The sequence below is a fragment of the Phalacrocorax aristotelis genome, chromosome 1 (genome assembly GCF_949628215.1).
Source record: "Phalacrocorax aristotelis chromosome 1, bGulAri2.1, whole genome shotgun sequence".
NCBI classification, from domain to species: domain Eukaryota; kingdom Metazoa; phylum Chordata; class Aves; order Suliformes; family Phalacrocoracidae; genus Phalacrocorax; species Phalacrocorax aristotelis.
In genome coordinates, this window is record NC_134276.1 from 154,323,305 (window position 1) to 154,341,120 (window position 17,816).

A 17,816-nucleotide genomic window follows, 5' to 3' on the forward strand; every position below is an offset into this window, starting at 1 on the left:
TTAGGACAAATCATGCAGTTCTGCAAAGACATGATATTTGATACATTACACAGAAGGGCTTACATGCTGGAAGAAACCAATTTTTTATTCTAGGGCTACAATCCCTATGGGAATGAATATGACACACAGTACTGTATCTAACACTTAAAAAGTGCACTTCACAGACGGCACACTTTGCTAAGGATGTGCAGAGAGAGACAGCCAACATTTGAGCTGAGTTCAATGTGTCTCATTCTATCTCAAGTACAAATCATTTTGCAGTGCATCAATTTGCTACTCCATTATCTGAGCTACTTTAAAAGTACCGTTAAACTGGACCACAAGTCTCAAACCTAAACTATGAAAAAATATTGGAAACACATTAATGTATCTCCACAAAAACACTCCTGCTCCTTGGATTTCTGGGCAGATGAAGACTAACAAGTCAGAAGCCACTTGTCTGGATTTCAGCTGCTGCAGAAATTAACTTTTCCAATGTACAGTACTCTCATCTGAAAAAGAGATGATCTCTTTCCCTCTTAATACAGCATTACATGGTAGGAATTGTTTTTAATTGCCTTGCTGCAGCAAAGGTGCTTCTGACTCTGGAACCCAGAGATCCAACCACCTCTCAGCTGCTGACCACAGGATGCTTATGTTCAGAAATGCCAGAGGGGCAGCTTCTGGACCATGTTCCCAAGTGATCAGATTGTTGTCTTGACAGAATATTCCTAGGGTTTAATTTTGCCCAGATGTCTTTCTCAGACAAGTACACAGACAGAGGGTTGTAGTTAGTGTCACATCAGTGAGCATAGGGGCAAGCAAGAAAATGGTTAGCTGTCCTCACAAAGCAAGTCAGCAACAATAATCAAGCCTCACAGACGCTATGCAATCACAAACCAAGGGCCCCCCAGGTGGTCCTTGCCCACAGGCCTCTCTTTTGACCACACAGGAGGAGGATGCTGCTGTGCCACGGAGATTCCTCATTCACACCCAACGCGCCAAATAGTTTGAGGCCAGGCTCTCACTATGGTGAAGATGACCCATGTTGGGGACTGAACTGAAGTCTCTTGTACTTGTTTAAATCAATACAGTTTTCTAAATAAAAATAGCTTGTTTAAAAAGAGCTGCTCTTGGCACACATGAGAAAGCCTCAATCATGCACGCAGCAGGGACGGATGCTGATCAGCCTTGCTTAGCTGCAGTATTTTAGAACTGGCTGACAGGGCTGGGTTACCTTGGAGTCTGTCTTTCTCAGAGAGGCTCCCGCATCCACCAGGAGCTGGCAGACGGCACGATGGCGCTGGCAGGCTGCCTTATGTAATGCTGTCTCACCCCTAGACCAAAGTACAGAAACCAGCAGTGAGACACATCACACCAATGTACATTTACGAAGTATGAGGTGCAGAGGACAGACAAAGAAGGATGCTGCATATCTGCGAGGTTCCCTCTTGCTGGCAGAGGTAGACTTGTGCACTCTCTCCCTTAGCATTTACATCCTTTGAATCAGTAGGAAAGCCTGCAATGCACAAATAGCAGATGAAGAACTTCTGAGGGATGGGAAAGAAACATGCACAGGTTTTATTCATTCAAAGGACTGAACATCACATTTCCATCCAACCACCAGTTCTGATAACTGCTGCAAAGGCAAACTAACCACCTTCTTATTTCACAGCAGGCAAAACAGCAACAGGATTTTTTTCTTCCTGCAATTTATTTCCTCAGCCTCATTCTCAGATGCATCCTAGAAAAATCCTGCCCATCAAAGCCATGACTGGTGCACTTGCTGCCCTGGTTCTGATACCCTGCTCTCTTGGATATACGAGAGCTCTGTTTTTGTTTTCCCCTGCTGGACTGGTGAGCTACTGGGGAAGCTTGAACACATTTTTCAAGAGAGAAAGCTGTGTAGTGGGACCAGATTTATTGCAAAGTTCCTTACTCAGAATGGGGTTACATGTAACAGGATTCTGAGACTGACTGTAGTACCGAAGTTAAAGAAATCTATCTATATTTGCCTAGGAAGAGGAGGAAAGTATGCTTTGAGTGGTTGAAAAGGTGTCCTTAATACTAGTGTCCAACAAGTAGGGCCATAACATAATCTCCAAAATAACAAATGACAAGAAATGTATGTACTCGGACAAATCTTGCACCTACCGACCCAGAGAGTGCATAAAGGAATTTCAGCCTCAGCCCATGACAGGACAAGTTGAAATATTAATAGGAAACCTTGTAATGAATCTACCTCTGTTGCATGAGAACTAGATTCAAAATGGGTTACTACCCGATTTCCCCCTGAACCTCCCATTTTCAAGAGTTAGTGGTAGAGGGATCTTTGTAAAAGGAAGCCCTCATAGTTGTGTTCACTTGCACTTTATTTCAGTGGCTGTGCTATGTTACTTCATGAAGAGAGGCAGGCAGTCCATCCATACTCCATCACCCCTGGACTACACTCACACACCTTGTGCAGAACTTTTCTGGTGTTCTCAGTTAGCAGAGGAGGGCACTGTGGGATGAGGAATGGTAGGTTTAACGCATATGAGAAAGGTTACTTTTGCTTCCCATGTATTCCATATACTTCCTGGGATTATTCGTGCTTTCTTTATACACTATTTGTGACATCTTGATTATACAAGATGTAAAGTAGTTGGGAATTGGAAACAAAAGTCTTTAATTTTTTTCATAACAACAGAGATTATCAAGGTTGTGACTACTCAAGATAAATATTTGACTGCACAGGTTGTGGCCACTTGGGACAGCTAAGGCAGAGCACTCTGGATGAATCAAGAAGGAATTGAAGAAAAGCTGTAGAGCAAGAAAGGTAATTTCCTGAATTCTGGAATTTACCCTTCAGGTTGCTTCCTCAGTAACTGGATTCTGAAACATCAAAGCACAATGCAGGGCTTGTATTTCTTGAGAAAAATTAAGAAGGCATAGGAAGCAATAGAGAGGAAGTAGTTTTTAGAGTTCAAGAAACATTTGTTTTGGGCCAGAAAACCACATATGAGGTGGTTGTTTGGGTTTGGGGGTACTTTTGTTTGCTTGTTTGTTTTTTAAGGGATGTGCCATTTTACAAGCTTTTTTTTTTATTTGAAACTTTGCACTTGAAAAACAAGAGAAGTCTGCTAGGTTAATGCACATAATGTGAAGGGCAAGGTAAGTTGTACTTACGTTTCACTATCTGTCATGTCCAGTAATTCAGATGGACCTGCAAAAGACAGTCAGGTATGTCATATAGCATTTGTCTGCATGACTAGAACAGGATGACTGCCAGGATAAGATTCCCTGTGCAAATATGTGAAAGAAGCCTACTGAAAGCTCAATTTGCACAAATATGCCAACCTCCAAGATAATATTTGCTTGTACAAGCCCTTGCACTAGAAAAATTCTGACCACAGAGTCACTGCTGAGGTCTCAGCACTAGGGAGTAAGGGAGTAGCAGCCTCTAAATTACACTGAAAATGAATATTCATGGAGTTTATTTTCTCACTCTTCACCTTGCTCAATTAAGTGGTTCACATAAGTACAGTGCATTGAAAATGCTGATGCACTGGAAACCCTGATATATTGCAAGTTAAAATCTATTGTTAGTACTAGAGGGAAAATGTCGTTAGGAAGTTGAAATTAGCCAAATTCTATCCTGAATGACATCCCTGTGCTACTCCATTTAATAACGTTATACAGAATGTAGATCAGGGTGGAATATTCCCAGTGGTCTTTATATTGATATGCAAATCTTGTACTCTGCTGGTTAGAAATGATCAGGAAAGCAAGACTAAGAAAAACAGAAAAGATTTTTGTTAAGTGGGACAAAATAATGCATTTATGCTAATGTTCTTTTGTCCTTGATATTCACTACAGGCAGATGTTTATAGCAGCAAATTCCATCACTGAATTACAGTGACATAGAACAGCTAGGATCTGGATAGCATTTGAAACAAGAAAAACTTTTCCTTTTGCAGTCTGGCTTATTATTCTTCTCTCCACTGCTCTGGAGCATAGTGCCAGATGGTATGGGGCAGTTAGCAAGGGGAACAGTGAAACTTTACAGGAATTTTCCTTCCTGTGAATGAATATTTCTCTTCAGCACACTTTGACTTTGAAATTCAAGAGTCCTCAAGAGCTTACAGCAAATCTCACCTGAAACTGAGGAATTTCACACTACTTGCTTACAAAGGCCTACACACAACCTCTCTACACTCCTTTCACTCTGAGTATGTGTCAAAATGGATAAGAGCAGCCTGTGTCTCCCTCACTCCTTTTACAACATACACATGCAGTAGCATTGGGGCAGCCAGCTGCCTCGGCTCCAGGAGCTGCAGGTAGCTCCTTCACTTCATCTCCTGTCATTATGAGAAAAGGGTGGTCAAAAAAGTATCATGCTTAGTCCCCAGTGCACAGGGCATTGCATACCTATCATGGCAGTTCTCCAAACTAATTAGCCACTCTCAATTTTTAAAGCATAGCACCCTGACTCTACCACCACTCACCCTCATCGCCTCACTTGGAAGTTATGTGTTCAATCCTCCTCATCAAAAAGAAGAATCACTCACAACCTCTGAGTTGCCATAAGCATGAAGAAGTTTACAGGAGACTAAAGAGGGCCATCATTGAGAGGAAAGAAAAATAATGCCTGAGAAACCAAAAAGAAAAAAAACCAACAGGTGAACAGGAGAAAACAAAATCGTGTTTTCTCCCAGGAGAAAACAAAATCGTGTTCCCTCAAAACCAGAGGCAATTCTCCATAGCTCACTGCAACACCATGTCCCAGTGATAGGTAACAAGAAATGGCCTGCAGTCTGTTAGAAAAGACACTGCCAAGCAAACTGTTCTGTTCATGCATGGGGCAAGGAAGGCTGTGATGCAAAGGTGGAACAGGGTGACTGGACTAGCTGCATTGGGCATAGAGGTACTTGCCCTGGTAAGTGGAGAAGAACAGAAAAAGGCATTAAAACATTAGGAAGAAGTATGGAGAGATTTAGAAAAATATGACCTGAGAGGGGGGAGAAGCTGGGGTAGAGTGGGTCTGGAGAAGCAGGAAGCCAAGGGTGAAGGAAAACTGGTTTGGAGCAGGAAGAAACAGCAAGTCTAGGACAGAGGAGCTGAGTGCTGAGGACTGAGCGGGCAGCCTGCGAGTACAGACCTGAGGAGGTGCCAAGTACCACATGCCTGTATGCAAAGGGTGTTCTCCTGGATACTGTCCCAAATGAAGCATTTGATGGGAGTGCCCCAACTCCATCCCAGTCATACATAAAGGCCAGATATTGGAGTTAATCAATTAGCAGCACAACGTGGCACCAGGATTCATTCATTTCATTCTTTCTGGCCTACCGCTGAAGCTTGAATGTCCCAACTCACACACAGCCTGAGATGTGCCCTTTACTACTTTATTTTATTTTCACTTGTGCTTCTCTTAAACCATCTCACGCCCTCCTTCTAATTCCCTTTCCCCTCTTTTTTGGACCTCATTTTTACATCAGTCTCCCTGGCGCTGCCAACCGACCATTCCAAATCCCCCTCTGCCCCAGGACAAAAGCTGCACAGATGTGGGAAGGGCTGGCACTGGGAAAGCTAACGGCACTGTCATCCTGACCCAGCAGGGAGGCGGCTGTTTTACTCTGGGACAAGAGGCAGAGAAAGAAAAGGGGACCAAGGCACAGAGAGAGAGAGGACAAAATAATCCAATAGAAATCCGGAAGGGAAATGCATGAGTGAGATTTCTATCAAAGAAAACAGCAGGGGAGGAAATAAAAACAAAAGATAGAAATGTGTGGAGAGGTGGAGGGAGGAAAAAAAGAGAGAGAGAAAGAGAGCGAGCAACTCAGGGGCTAAAGAATGGCAGGATGGGGAGGGGGAGAATTTCGCATGAAAGGAGCTGAAAAGCATGACGCACAGAGGGGAAGCCCAGCTGAGATCACTTTCTTTCCTTAACATCTCTGATAGACTGTCTGTGTAGAATTATTAACTTTTTTCCTTCTCTCCTTCTGCCCCCTTTCACTCCACCAAAGCCCTTCTCCAGTTTCTCAGGAGGCAAAGCAGCCTGAGCTGGAGACAGGAGAAGGGAAGGGAAGGAGATGCTCAAAAGCAGCTGGCCTTTAGCTGAGCTCACTACAACATAAAAGAGAGACTAAATGACCATATTTCAGAGGCATTTCCAAAATATACAGCACCATGCAGTCCAAAAGGCCTCCAGGCCTGCAGCACACCCTGCCCTCTCCAATGGATGTGGCTACAGCTACTCACAGGAGACACATAGCTATTAACCCCTGCCAGTCCCTTGTCCTCTCGGTCCTTCACAGAACTGGGGAAGAAGGGTATTGCTTTAAGCAGTAATGTCAGGCACTATCAGCACTTCTCGGTGTTTATCTGTCTAAACCTCTTTGTCTAATAACTTGACTGAGGTTGTTATCTGGGCGACAAAACTGGAGTTGGTTTCTTACCTTCAAAGATGAAATATTTTTATAATAATAGTAATCTGCAACATCAGAACTATTTCAAGACTTCCCCCAACTCCACATTTCTCATTTTTACCCAATGTGAAGATTAACAGTGTTTGGTTTTTACTGCTAGAGCCTTTTAGCTCAGAATTTCCACTGTAACATAGAGGGTAGTCAGGTTATGGGAGCGTGCCTTCCATTGTAACTGTCTCTCAGATATGTTGACCCAGAATTTGGTAAGCTTGCTAATTAAAATAGACTATTTTATACCTTGTACCTTCTAGGAAAACTGAACTGTTTTCTGCTTAGGCCCCTCACAACTGTCCACTACTCTAAAACATTCTGCAGATCTAGACACACTAGCATATGTCAGGCAGACTCAGTCTCCTTCAGTGTGGCTTTCTGATGGGTATTCAAAATTTGTCCCTGACATATGTCTCTATCATGGCAAAATTTTCTTTCCAAAAGCCTTATTTGGAACTCCTAAATCTGGTCAGGATGCAAATCCAAACTCACTGATGGCTCTTCACTGTTGACTTTGCAGTGCTAAGAGTAACGACAGCATTGTCTTTTTTTACCAGAGGATGCTATATAATGGAGCAAGGACATTGAGGTTTGAGGTCACAGAAATGTCAGGATGCGATGCTCTACTGACTGACTGTTCCATCAGAAGTTCCCACCACAAAATCCTAAGGCAACTCTAAACATCTTTTCTCTTTTCTGTTTAAAATTAAAATATCCTAGATGAACTACAGAATTCTTGTTTGTTTTTTGAGCCTCTAGAGAAGAGAAGACAAGTTGATGGCAGATTTTGGAATGTCTTGTATACTGGTTATAAATTATAAATAGTTCAGAACTGCCAGATAAAGACTCCAAGGCAAGTTTGATTCCAACTACAGATGATGATTTAGGAGGTCCTTTTTCTAACAGAGCTTCTTAAGTCTTCCCTAATTCTGTCTGTGTTAAGCAAGTAAACGGTTACTTCTTCTTTAATGTGTATGCATTAGGGTGCGAGACAGTTGCTGACTACAGCAATAAACAGATGTGGTTCTGATACCTACTGTGTTTGGCCCTCAGTTTCAAGCTAAGTGTTCTTTAGCCCGCCTACAGACAAATCTTAAAGGTGACCTTCCTGCTACTAGCTAAAGACCCCTGATTTAGGAAGACAGTCTTGAACAACACATAGGTTGGTGTATTTGCCCTTCCTGCACAGGGGATAGAGTGAAACCGTTTTGCAGGAACAGCAGCCAACACAACTGTTCCTGCAGTAGTAAGCAGCTGTCGTCCTGACACCTACTATATCGGTGTTTCAGCTGCTATTCCAGGCTCATACTAGTCCACTGCTAAGTATCTGGCAATACTGCATAGCAGTCTCCTTGCATGACTCTGTGCTGGTCTTAACTGGGATAAAGTTAATTTTTTCCATAGTAGCTTGCATGGGGCTATGTTTTGGATTTGTGCTGAAAACAGTGTTGATAATAAAGGGGAGATGTTTTCATTACTGTTGAGCAGTGCTTACACAGAGTCAAGGCCTTTTCTGCCTCTCACCCCACCCCACCAGTGAGCAGGCTGGGGATGCACAAGAAGCTGGGAGGGGACACCGCTGGGACAGCTGACCCCAACTGACCAAACGGGTATCACATACCATATGACGTCATGCTCAGCATCTAAAGCTGGGGGAAGATGAAGGAAGGGATACACATTCAGACTGATGGTATTTGTCTTCCCAAGTAACTGTTATGCATGACGGAGCCCAGCTTTCCTGGAGATGACTGAGCACCTGCCTGCTGATGGGAAATAGGGAATGAGATCCTCGTTTTGCTTTGCTTCTGTGTGTGGCTTTTGCTTCACTTATTAAACTGTCTTTGTCTCAACCCATGAGTTTTCTCAGTCTTCCGACTCTCTCCCCCATCCCACCAGGGCAGGGGAGTAAGTGAGCAGCTGTGTGGTACTCAGTTGCCGGCTAGTGTTAAACCATGACAGACTCATCTCTACTTTTTCTAATTTAAGAAGGATTATTTTCCTCCCCTTAAAATTTGAAATCATTGTGACCAAGATCACAGAATAACCTCTCACATTAATGTCCCCTGCATGTGTGCAGAAAGCATAAAGCCATCTCTACAAAGGACAGTCACAGCATCACTACACCATATTTTCTCCTTCATAATTGCAGTGCTATGGGTGTGGGGAGCTTCCCCACTCCTATATCACATTCGATTCAGCCCACTAGTTTCACACTAGGCAGTTAAAATTCCTGGTATAGTGGGTTTTGTCTTGCTGCTGTTGTTGTTTTTTAAAGGTATTCAGAAGATTTTCCCTGAGTGATTAATAATAGGTTTTCTGTGCTGTGTGCTGGAGGGTATTTTGCCGTGGAACTCTTATTAATATTAACTATCTCCAGCCATGTATGGGAAGCAGACAAACTGAAGAGGAAGTATGGCTGGGAAGAGGTAATTGCTAGAACAGGAGAGGAGTAAGACCCATTTTTATCAAGGGTGGATATCAGCAGAAATGAAAAGCTAGATACACGGAAAGCCTCAGATATTAGTAGCGTTGGTTTGGGTCTTATACACTAATTAATGTTGAGAAGTTGCCAGATGCCAGAGAACACAACAGAAAAACAAGGACATTATGATGATGATGATTCAGCAAAAGAGCTCATTTGTGACTGAGAAGTGCCCAGGGTAGAAATTAGTTTCCTTAATTGCTTGGTGGGAGAAGAGGGGAGGCCCCTATTAGAGCATTGTCCCATGCACTCCCTGGTCCCCAGAGAATGTTAAACAAACAATGCATTTGAAGAAGCCCAGAGGACATACGTCTGGAAAGCTGAGAAAGCTTCCTGTCATCCTTGGGGATACAGAGCAGGGAGAGGAACTGAGCTGACATTTGCTCAGCCTTCTGGTTTGTCTTTGTCTAACCATCTGTAATCCTTCACATTTCTCTATTCACTTCAAAAATTCCCATTGATTCCCTGCTCACACCTTACCAGCTTAAATGACCTTGTTTTAAACCTTCACCAAAGGAATGGTAACTTGGTCAGACTGTCAGTAAGTTAAGGTATGTGTGCCTTAACAATCCTGGAGAGGTGGCCGTGACAGTGAATTGGCAGAGGCAGTAAGAAAATTGAGTGAAATTATGTCTGTCTACAGAATTCAGAACCACATATATGCAATGTGACTGAGATAATCCAGAGACGTTAAATAGGAGGTAGAGTTAGAACTGGTAAGACTTGTTACAACTGGGGAGAAAACTAGCCAATATTTGGATACAAGGCCAACTACACTTAGCTACCCATCTATACATAAAAGAGAAAGTAGACATTCAGAACACCTCAGTCAGGTATCTGAGGCACCTTTCAGTTGCCCACACACAGATATTTTTTGCCATTCAATATGCCTACAGGTAAGGTCTTGGGATGTATTTGAAATGATGTTTGCCTGGGCTCCAGCTGCCAGTCCAGTATGGTTCTCCTACATGCCTTGTATGTTATCTTGTAGACCCATGCAGATGTCCTGGATATCCAAGGGCAAATCGCAATAGATAGTTACATTTAGCTAAATGAATGAAGCACACAGGTAACTATCAGCTGAATCACTTGCTGGGCTGCAATAACTACTTTGACTAAGGTCTCCCTTGAGATAGTCATGCTGGAAGCCTGTTGCTATTAAAGGTGCCCTACTGACTTCCGTCTGCCACTGAAACAGGACAGGTCTCCCCTAGTACTGCTCTCATACAGGAGGAAATGAATTGAGTCGTGGATCTCAGTTGACAGTACAAGAACTTAGAACTATAGATTACATGACACCTATACATAAACACCTAAACTTAAGAGTCAAGCTCCAGCTAAACCCTACCCAAATTAACAAAAACATTAACAGATGGATTACTGCCTCTTTCATATGAGTTGTGCCTCTTTCTTCTCTATATACAATTTCTGCAGTAACTGCATTAACTTTTGAGCATTAGCTAACACGTATTCCAATTGCCAGAGGCATTCTCTGTGTTTAGTGCTAACACAGTTGCTGAAATAATATAGCTGATTTTGATACCCAGAATTCAAAATAGCCATTGATAATGTGAAGAGGGTCAGAGATTCACAAAAATGTTTAAAGAACTAGAAAACATTTCCTACAGTGCAGGAGGCTGATCACTGGGCCTTTAGCTCTGCGTGCAGAGCAGTGACAATATTACTGTACCACCCTCCAGCAAACAGTGAAAAAGAGTATGTTAGTTTAACAGGCAGAAACTCCTAAATGTGACTGCCTCAAACGTATGTGTACACACGTATTGCTGCATAGCCTGTGTAAGCATGCCTGCAATCCAGTTACTGACAAAGAGTCGAAAGGAAAAAAGGGAAATGGCATGACCACTGCCTATAAATATAAAATGGACACCATAAAATTTTGTTATCATGTGGTCTTGAATCTAACAGAGACATCATATTGGAAAGTTGGAAGAGAAGTTAGGCAAGTGCGGTCTAGAAATGCACAGATTTGTAACCAGTTTGTTATTAAATACTGAAATAATACAAATGGTTGGATGGGTTATCCATCACTGTAAATGCTTTAATGGAAATTAGATGCTTTCTACAACATATGCTCTAATTGAAAAGTAAATTATTTCAGAGGATTCCTATGCCAGAGGTTTTAACTAGAGCATCACACTGCTTTTTCACAGCTCCCCCAACTGATGCAACTATAAAAACACCCATCCACCTCAAAAGCCATCTTTATTTTTGTTTCTACGCTTTGCCTTTACCTGGAGCCATCACTGTCATTGCTACCACATTCCTAGCCTCCTGCTCACACATGCTGTGGGTGGACATTTTGCTGAGGTTGACCACAGATGAGTGAGGGCAATTCCAGCCACACGGTGTGGTTTTACCTGACTGACATTTGCCTGAAGTACAGCGCTCTGCGGCTTTGCTCACTGTGACTCACCATGCTCCAGGATGTATTTCACAATCTCGCCCTGCCCAGTCTTGGCAGCATGGTGCAACAAGGAGCAGTGATCAGGTCCTTGGATTAACAAATTGGCTCCTTTTTTACAGCATTCTATGAACTGGAAAAAAAACCACACAGAAGAATACGATGGGAGGAGCAGAAAAACTAATATGTAGGCAAGTTATTCACTAATTTTCATAGAAGGTCAGTACAAAAATGGAATAAAATTAAATGAAGTGTTACTTTAAAGCTAGCTTTTAGGCCCCAATAAAAAAAATCTGAAACTAGAAGTATTGACAATTATATGGGCTAAGAGCAGCAATCTGTATTTCCTAAACAATGAGACATTGCTACTCTATTGGCTATGAATTATGGCTTGCTAGCAATGCTTACAAACCACTTCTGGTGAAGCTGTTGGGATATTTTAAAATATATGTATCTGATACAAAATTCTACCTGCCCTACTGAAAATTCCAGTTTTTCCTCAGCACAGTAGTCACTTTCTGACTAAACCAGAAAACTTCATCTCAACAATCAGCATGGGGGTGGGGTTCAGTTGCCCCAGATCTCCCTTCTCACTCTCTGTCCCCTAGCCAGGGCCAGCCCAGAGAGTGGTGGTGAATGGAGTCAAATCCAGTTGGCGGCCAGTCACGAGTGGTGTTCCCCAGGGCTCAGTGTTGGGGCCGGTCCTGTTCAATATCTTCCACTGATGATCTGGATAAGGGGATTGAGTGCACCCTCAGTAAGTTTGCAGATGACACCAAGCTGGGTGGAAGTGTCGATCTGGTGGAGGGCAGGAAGGCCCTACAGAGGGTCCTGGATAGGCTGGATCGTTGGGCCGGAACCAACGGTATGAGATTGAACAAGGCCAAATGCCGGGTCCTGCACTTGGGTCACAACAACCCCATGCAATGCTACAGACTTGGGGAAGAATGGCTGGAGAGCTGCCTGGAGGAAAAGGATCTGGGGGTGTTGGTTGACAGCTGGCTGAACATGAGCCAGCAGTGTGCCCAGGTGGCCAAGAAGGACAATGGCATCCTGGCTTGTATCAGGAATAGTGTGGCCAGCAGGAGCAGGGAGGTGATCGTGCCCCCGTACTCGGCACTGGTGAGGCCGCACCTCGAGTACTGTGTTCAGTTTTGGGCCCCTCAGTACAAGAAAGACATGAGTTGCTGGAGCGTGTCCAGAGAAAGGCAACGAAGCTGGTGAAGGCTCTAGAGAACAAGTCTTATGAGGAGCAGCTGAGGGAGCTGGGGTTGTTTAGTCTGGAGGACAGGAGGCTGAGGGGAGACCTTATTGCTCTCTACAACTACCTGAAAGGAGGTTGTAGTGAGGCGGGGGTCAGACTCTTCTCCCTAGTAACAAGCGATAGGACGAGAGGAAACGGCCTCAAGCTGCACCAGGGGAAGTTTAGGTTGGCTATTAGGAAAAACTTCTTCACTGAAAGGGTTGTTAAACATTGGAACAGGTTGCCCAGGGAGGTGGTTGAGCCTCCATCCCTGGAGGTATTTAAAAGAAGGGTAGACATGGTGCTTGAGGATATGGTTTAGTGGTGGACTTGGCAGTGATAGGTTAGCGGTTGGACTCGATGATCTTAGGGGTCTTTTCCAACTTTAATGATTCTATGATTCTATAAAGGACACAAAGTTTCCCTGTCAAAGAAAACTCAGGCAAAAACTTTTCAAGAAGCGGAAAGGGAACAATATTTTTATGAGTGCTGGTTGAAGGACTACTCCCAAGATGCTACAGCCACAAGCACAGGGGTGGAGGTATAAAAAGGGCACCTGCAGGCAAAGAGTTGCCCTAACAGTACTGTCATTTTTATAGATGGATCCAAGCTGGCTTCTTGTAGATAAAATTGCAATCATTAATCACAGTCCTCACCCAAATTTGAGGGCATGTTTTCAAACCCTGACTTGGCTACTGAAAAACACAGCCTGAATAACTGTCAGACATGGAACTTCAGACTTTGGGCACAAAACACTTTTGCATGGATGCCTTTTCCTCCCAATAACTAACAATACCAATATACTACACATTTTGAGACATCCATCAGACAATAAAACAACAAGATGACATTTGTTCTACCTGGTGTGGTGGTTGCCTTCGTAGACGTCAAGAAGTCTCTAGCAACTCTAGGGGCTCGGCCACCAACCTCACTGCTGTAAAATATACTTTACTGTGTAAGGCTGTGTCAGAACTACCCTGCTGTTCGGTGTTGCATTTGCCAGTATAGTAATTTCCCTGTTAGTAACTGGCACATTGCTCTGTGCAGTGGGCTATGAATGCTGGGCTGAAAGGTGCTGCCTAACACCAGATCCTATTCACTCGAATTTCACATCTCACCTGACTGATGTGTTCCCCTCATATTCAGGGTTTCCTGTAAAGGCTGTAAAATGGCACTTGCCAGCAGTCCCTACAGCAATCTTTTTATGTTTTGAGCAGAGGTGTGATAAAATTTACAGTATATCAGACATTCAAAAAACTGTGAAAAGTGGACACTCGGTGCTCTGTACTTACCTTCAGCAGATCACCGGCTATGACTGCCTGTAAAAGTGCTGCAAAAGACAAACAGAAAACTAATGTTAGGCAGAAAGCATTATGTATACAGCCTCACAGATGAGAATATAGCTTACAGTATGTGCAAGTTAAGACCAATGCCTCAATCCACTTGCATTCTCATATACTATCAAAACCAATGCGAGCTGGCAGGCAGAAGGAAGACTGCCCATGTTGCACAAAAGCTGTAGGGACATCAAGCCAGTGTTTCCAATGCTGCCCTGGAACTGCATGCTTCTACATGAATTTTTGCCTTTAGTCACTTCAGGGACCTTTCAGCAGTGTCAGCAGGGTGGGCCCAAGTCTGGCACCTGAGCTGTCACTGAAGAGGTCAATGTCAAACACAGAGAACCTGAAAACATCCTCAGACCTCTCAGACTTTATTCATACTGATGGTGGAATTGTCAGTCACTCTCAAATACATTAAGTGTCTCAAGTTGCAGATGATTAGGTGGCAAGATAGAAATTTCTTAATAATTGTTTGTATTACAAAAACATTTTGACATTCCAGTGGGCAGCAAGTACCCCAGCTTTGGCAGGCAGGGTCAAACACAGAGCAATCCCCACCTTTTTAGCCTTTCTAATTTAAACAGACACAGAAGGAAAGAGAGGCAAAGAGAGGCAAAGTGAACAAAGGCTCACAGCAAGGCAGGACAGAGCTGTGCACAGAGCCAGGAGTTGCTCATTACCCGCTACTCTGTCCTGCACCCATTAAATAGAAGACGGAAGGCAAAAGCCTGGGACTCTGCATTGCCCTATGTATGGGATGTATAAAGCTAAAAACACCATGGTGGCAAGTAACCACACACATGAGAAGTTGTTACAAATCTACTGCTATGTGGCTATTTCCTCCTTTTCCCCTCCTCCTCCCTGTCATGATATACATATAGTAAAAAACAATTATGAATAAACTGTCTGAGGAAGCACTTACTTGGCTGGCATCTTAGAAAGCATTAAACATCTGCCTCAGTTCATACTTTTTCAAGAGTACCTAAGCCCATTTCTATCTTTGAGTCTAGGCAGCGCAATCAAGTTAAGCATTCACTCAAGTGCCATCCTTGACAAAGATGCCAAAAGCTCACGTAGGGAGGAACAAGGGGGAAAGAAAACCATAGTATAGCCTTGCCTGTGAAAAGTAACACAGAGGAAACTGCACGGTGTGAATTCCACAAGGAGCTTGTTACAGCTTCAGAAATGACAACACATCCAAGCTAAACAGCACAGAAGAGGAAGGGCATGCAAAGACAACTCAACAAATATCCCTTTCTTTGAAAACACCTGGGGTTGTGTGTGGCTTTCTGCTCTCACCAGTGCTTATGCCCTGGCCATGTAGCAGCAGGAAAAGCAAAAACCCAGTCCAGATAAGCTCTGGCTTGGGAAAGCAGTAGCAGCAATTCTTGTAACACTGGATTTAGGGCACTTTTACAGTGACCATGAGTTAAACTAAGTCCGCAAATCTCCCTGGCATCTCTGGGAGCGAGGACACGCAGACTTGAGGAATGGAAAAAGACAAACACCAGCAGGTAAGAGCTAGAACTGAAAGAATACAGGTACATCTTTTCTTCAGATTTCATTCTCAGTGGTTTACATCCATTTTTTCCAATAGTTCTAATACTGGTTCATCCCAAATTAATAACAGAGCAGAATTTAATCCCTGTGTCATTCATTTTATCTTTTCCACCCTTTTTGCCCATCTAGTCTCACGGCCATATTTATTCTGTAGGCTACTGCGGTCTGTACTTGTATAAATATTTTGCTGTCCTCACACACGCAAAAATCAAATGAACTGGTGACACCAGCTTTTCATTGCCTTCTACATCCGGTATTTTAAGATATTACTTCACTGAAGTTAATTCCTAAGAGGCAGAGATACATTTTCTTATGCAAAGCATGCTTAAGATTATAATTCAGAAAAGCCAGGAGTGAGATCTAGAAAACCATGAAGTGAAAAGAAAAGCCTGACAAGCTGTGAGAAATCTTCTGCATTGAGTATCCATAATAAGAGGTTGGTCTGGTGATAAGGCTATTAGGATAAAGCAGCTCTAAAACACATTCAACATAATTAGACCAACCTTTTCCTCTCTTTCCTAAACTTCCAATCCAGCAAAGCATTTAGGCAGGTGTTTAGCTTTGAGCTAATCACATTCTTTTCACCACATCTACCTGCACACTTAAAATTAAGTGCTTTGCTAGAGTAGAGCCTATTGCATAAATGAATACATTACAGATCAACAAAACCAGCTGGCATAACAAGCAGATTAGACTACAGTAAAATAATTCAATGCTGTAAGCCAGGATGCTGGAAGACTTAGAAACTGTTGAACTAGAAATGGGGAAAGGTTCTTTAGAATAGGGAACACATTTACATAAACATATGAATATTGCTTAGCACACTAACCCCATAAACCCAAATGGGACTGCTGGGCATATTGAGGAGGAGTGTGAAGATGGCAAAAATCACCTGGTTGTTAAAGAGGTGGTAAAACAAGCAAACAGATGGCATTGACAAGAGAGAGCAGACTGAGAAGTTGGACAAAAATGCTGTTAACATGCAACTCCAGGCCAGCTTAAAATTAAAAACATTGAAGTAAGAATGGTTTTATTTCTTCTGAGCAACACTGTACCACCGGTGTAATATATAACATGAATGATGTAATTGTTTTGTCATATCATAAAATACCTGCAGATATTAAAGATGCCTCAAAAATTACTTGACTTAATTAATATTTAAATCAAGTAATTATTTTCCCAACTTCTTTTAAGCATTTTGCATTATTAATAAAAATATTATATTACCTTTTTTTTTAATTTAGCAAGCAGATTTATTGCTGATGAACGGTGACAGCTTGACAAGACTGGAGACTGAAATGCTCTGTCCATGTAACAAGGAAGGACTCAATCTGCTGTAGTGGTAGTTGCCCCAGGCTGCCTTCTCAGTGAAGCTCAACCCTCTCTACCAATACACCTCTGTGGACAGCCCCTGCTCCATCCCTGACCTCTCTGCCAAAACTGCCATCAAATGTGTCATTCACTGCCCAGGGTGATGGTTCTTGACAAAACTGCTAAGATATGGACAGCCAGAAATGCAGACAATGTATGTAACAGCTGCTAGAGACTAGTAACTTCTGTTTTCCACTGGATGAATTTTGAGATGAGGTTCTAACCACCCCTGCGGGCCAACTTACAAAAGAAACCTCATTAAAAAAAACAAACAAACAAAAAACAAACCCCAAAAACAAAGAAACCACAGGAAAAAAACCCACCACAAAAAGAATAAAAAACCCCACACACTTAACTTATAAAATAAATAATGAACAGCTACAAGTAGATAGTGCACTAACAGAAAAAAAAAGCCATGTTAAAAAGGCTACTAATTGAATTCTGGTAATGCTGCAAGCTAATGCAGCTTGAGGCAGAGGAAAAACACCTACTAGTACATCCACACATGCTGAAAACAATACTTCTCCTGTGGCATGTGTCACTCATCATTTCTATGTTAGTGCCTGCTCTTTCTGTTGGAAACAGCTATTTTTATTTCCTATTCTAAAAATATATGTTAATATCACTGAGTTACAATAAACATTTTTGTTTCCCAGCCATAAAATTAACCTACTAAATCACAATTGCTCTCAGGCTTTGCATGTGAAGTCAGCAGCATGAAAACAGTGCTGCAAAATCAATCATAAAATACTGGGAAATAGATAACAAAGGAGTGAGGTATTTGTACCCAGTAACTTCAGAAGCTGCAAGATGCCTAGGAGGTCTCACAGGGCTGGCTGGATGGTCAGAAGAGAAAATAACACTCCCTAGAAAGCAACCTGGCATCCCTGCAATAGTTCCTATTGAGTGTCTCCCTCCAAGGACTACAGAAGTTCTAGGGAAAATCACCTCCAACCTGCAG

General features: G+C 42.7%; 1 protein-coding gene across 3 annotated transcripts in view; it reads right to left on the reverse strand.

The window, feature by feature from the left end:
* Positions 1-17,816, reverse strand: part of DGKI (diacylglycerol kinase iota) — a 221,507-nt gene that overhangs the window by 3,852 nt on the left and 199,839 nt on the right. For all 3 annotated transcript variants that reach the window (XM_075116925.1, XM_075116915.1, XM_075116931.1), the window contains 4 exons: positions 13,877-13,914; positions 11,354-11,474; positions 3,148-3,184; positions 1,217-1,316 (listed from right to left, as the gene is read on the reverse strand). In XM_075116925.1, the coding sequence (XP_074973026.1) occupies positions 1,217-1,316; positions 3,148-3,184; positions 11,354-11,474; positions 13,877-13,914 (296 nt within the window). The remainder of the gene's footprint in view (positions 1-1,216; positions 1,317-3,147; positions 3,185-11,353; positions 11,475-13,876; positions 13,915-17,816) is intronic.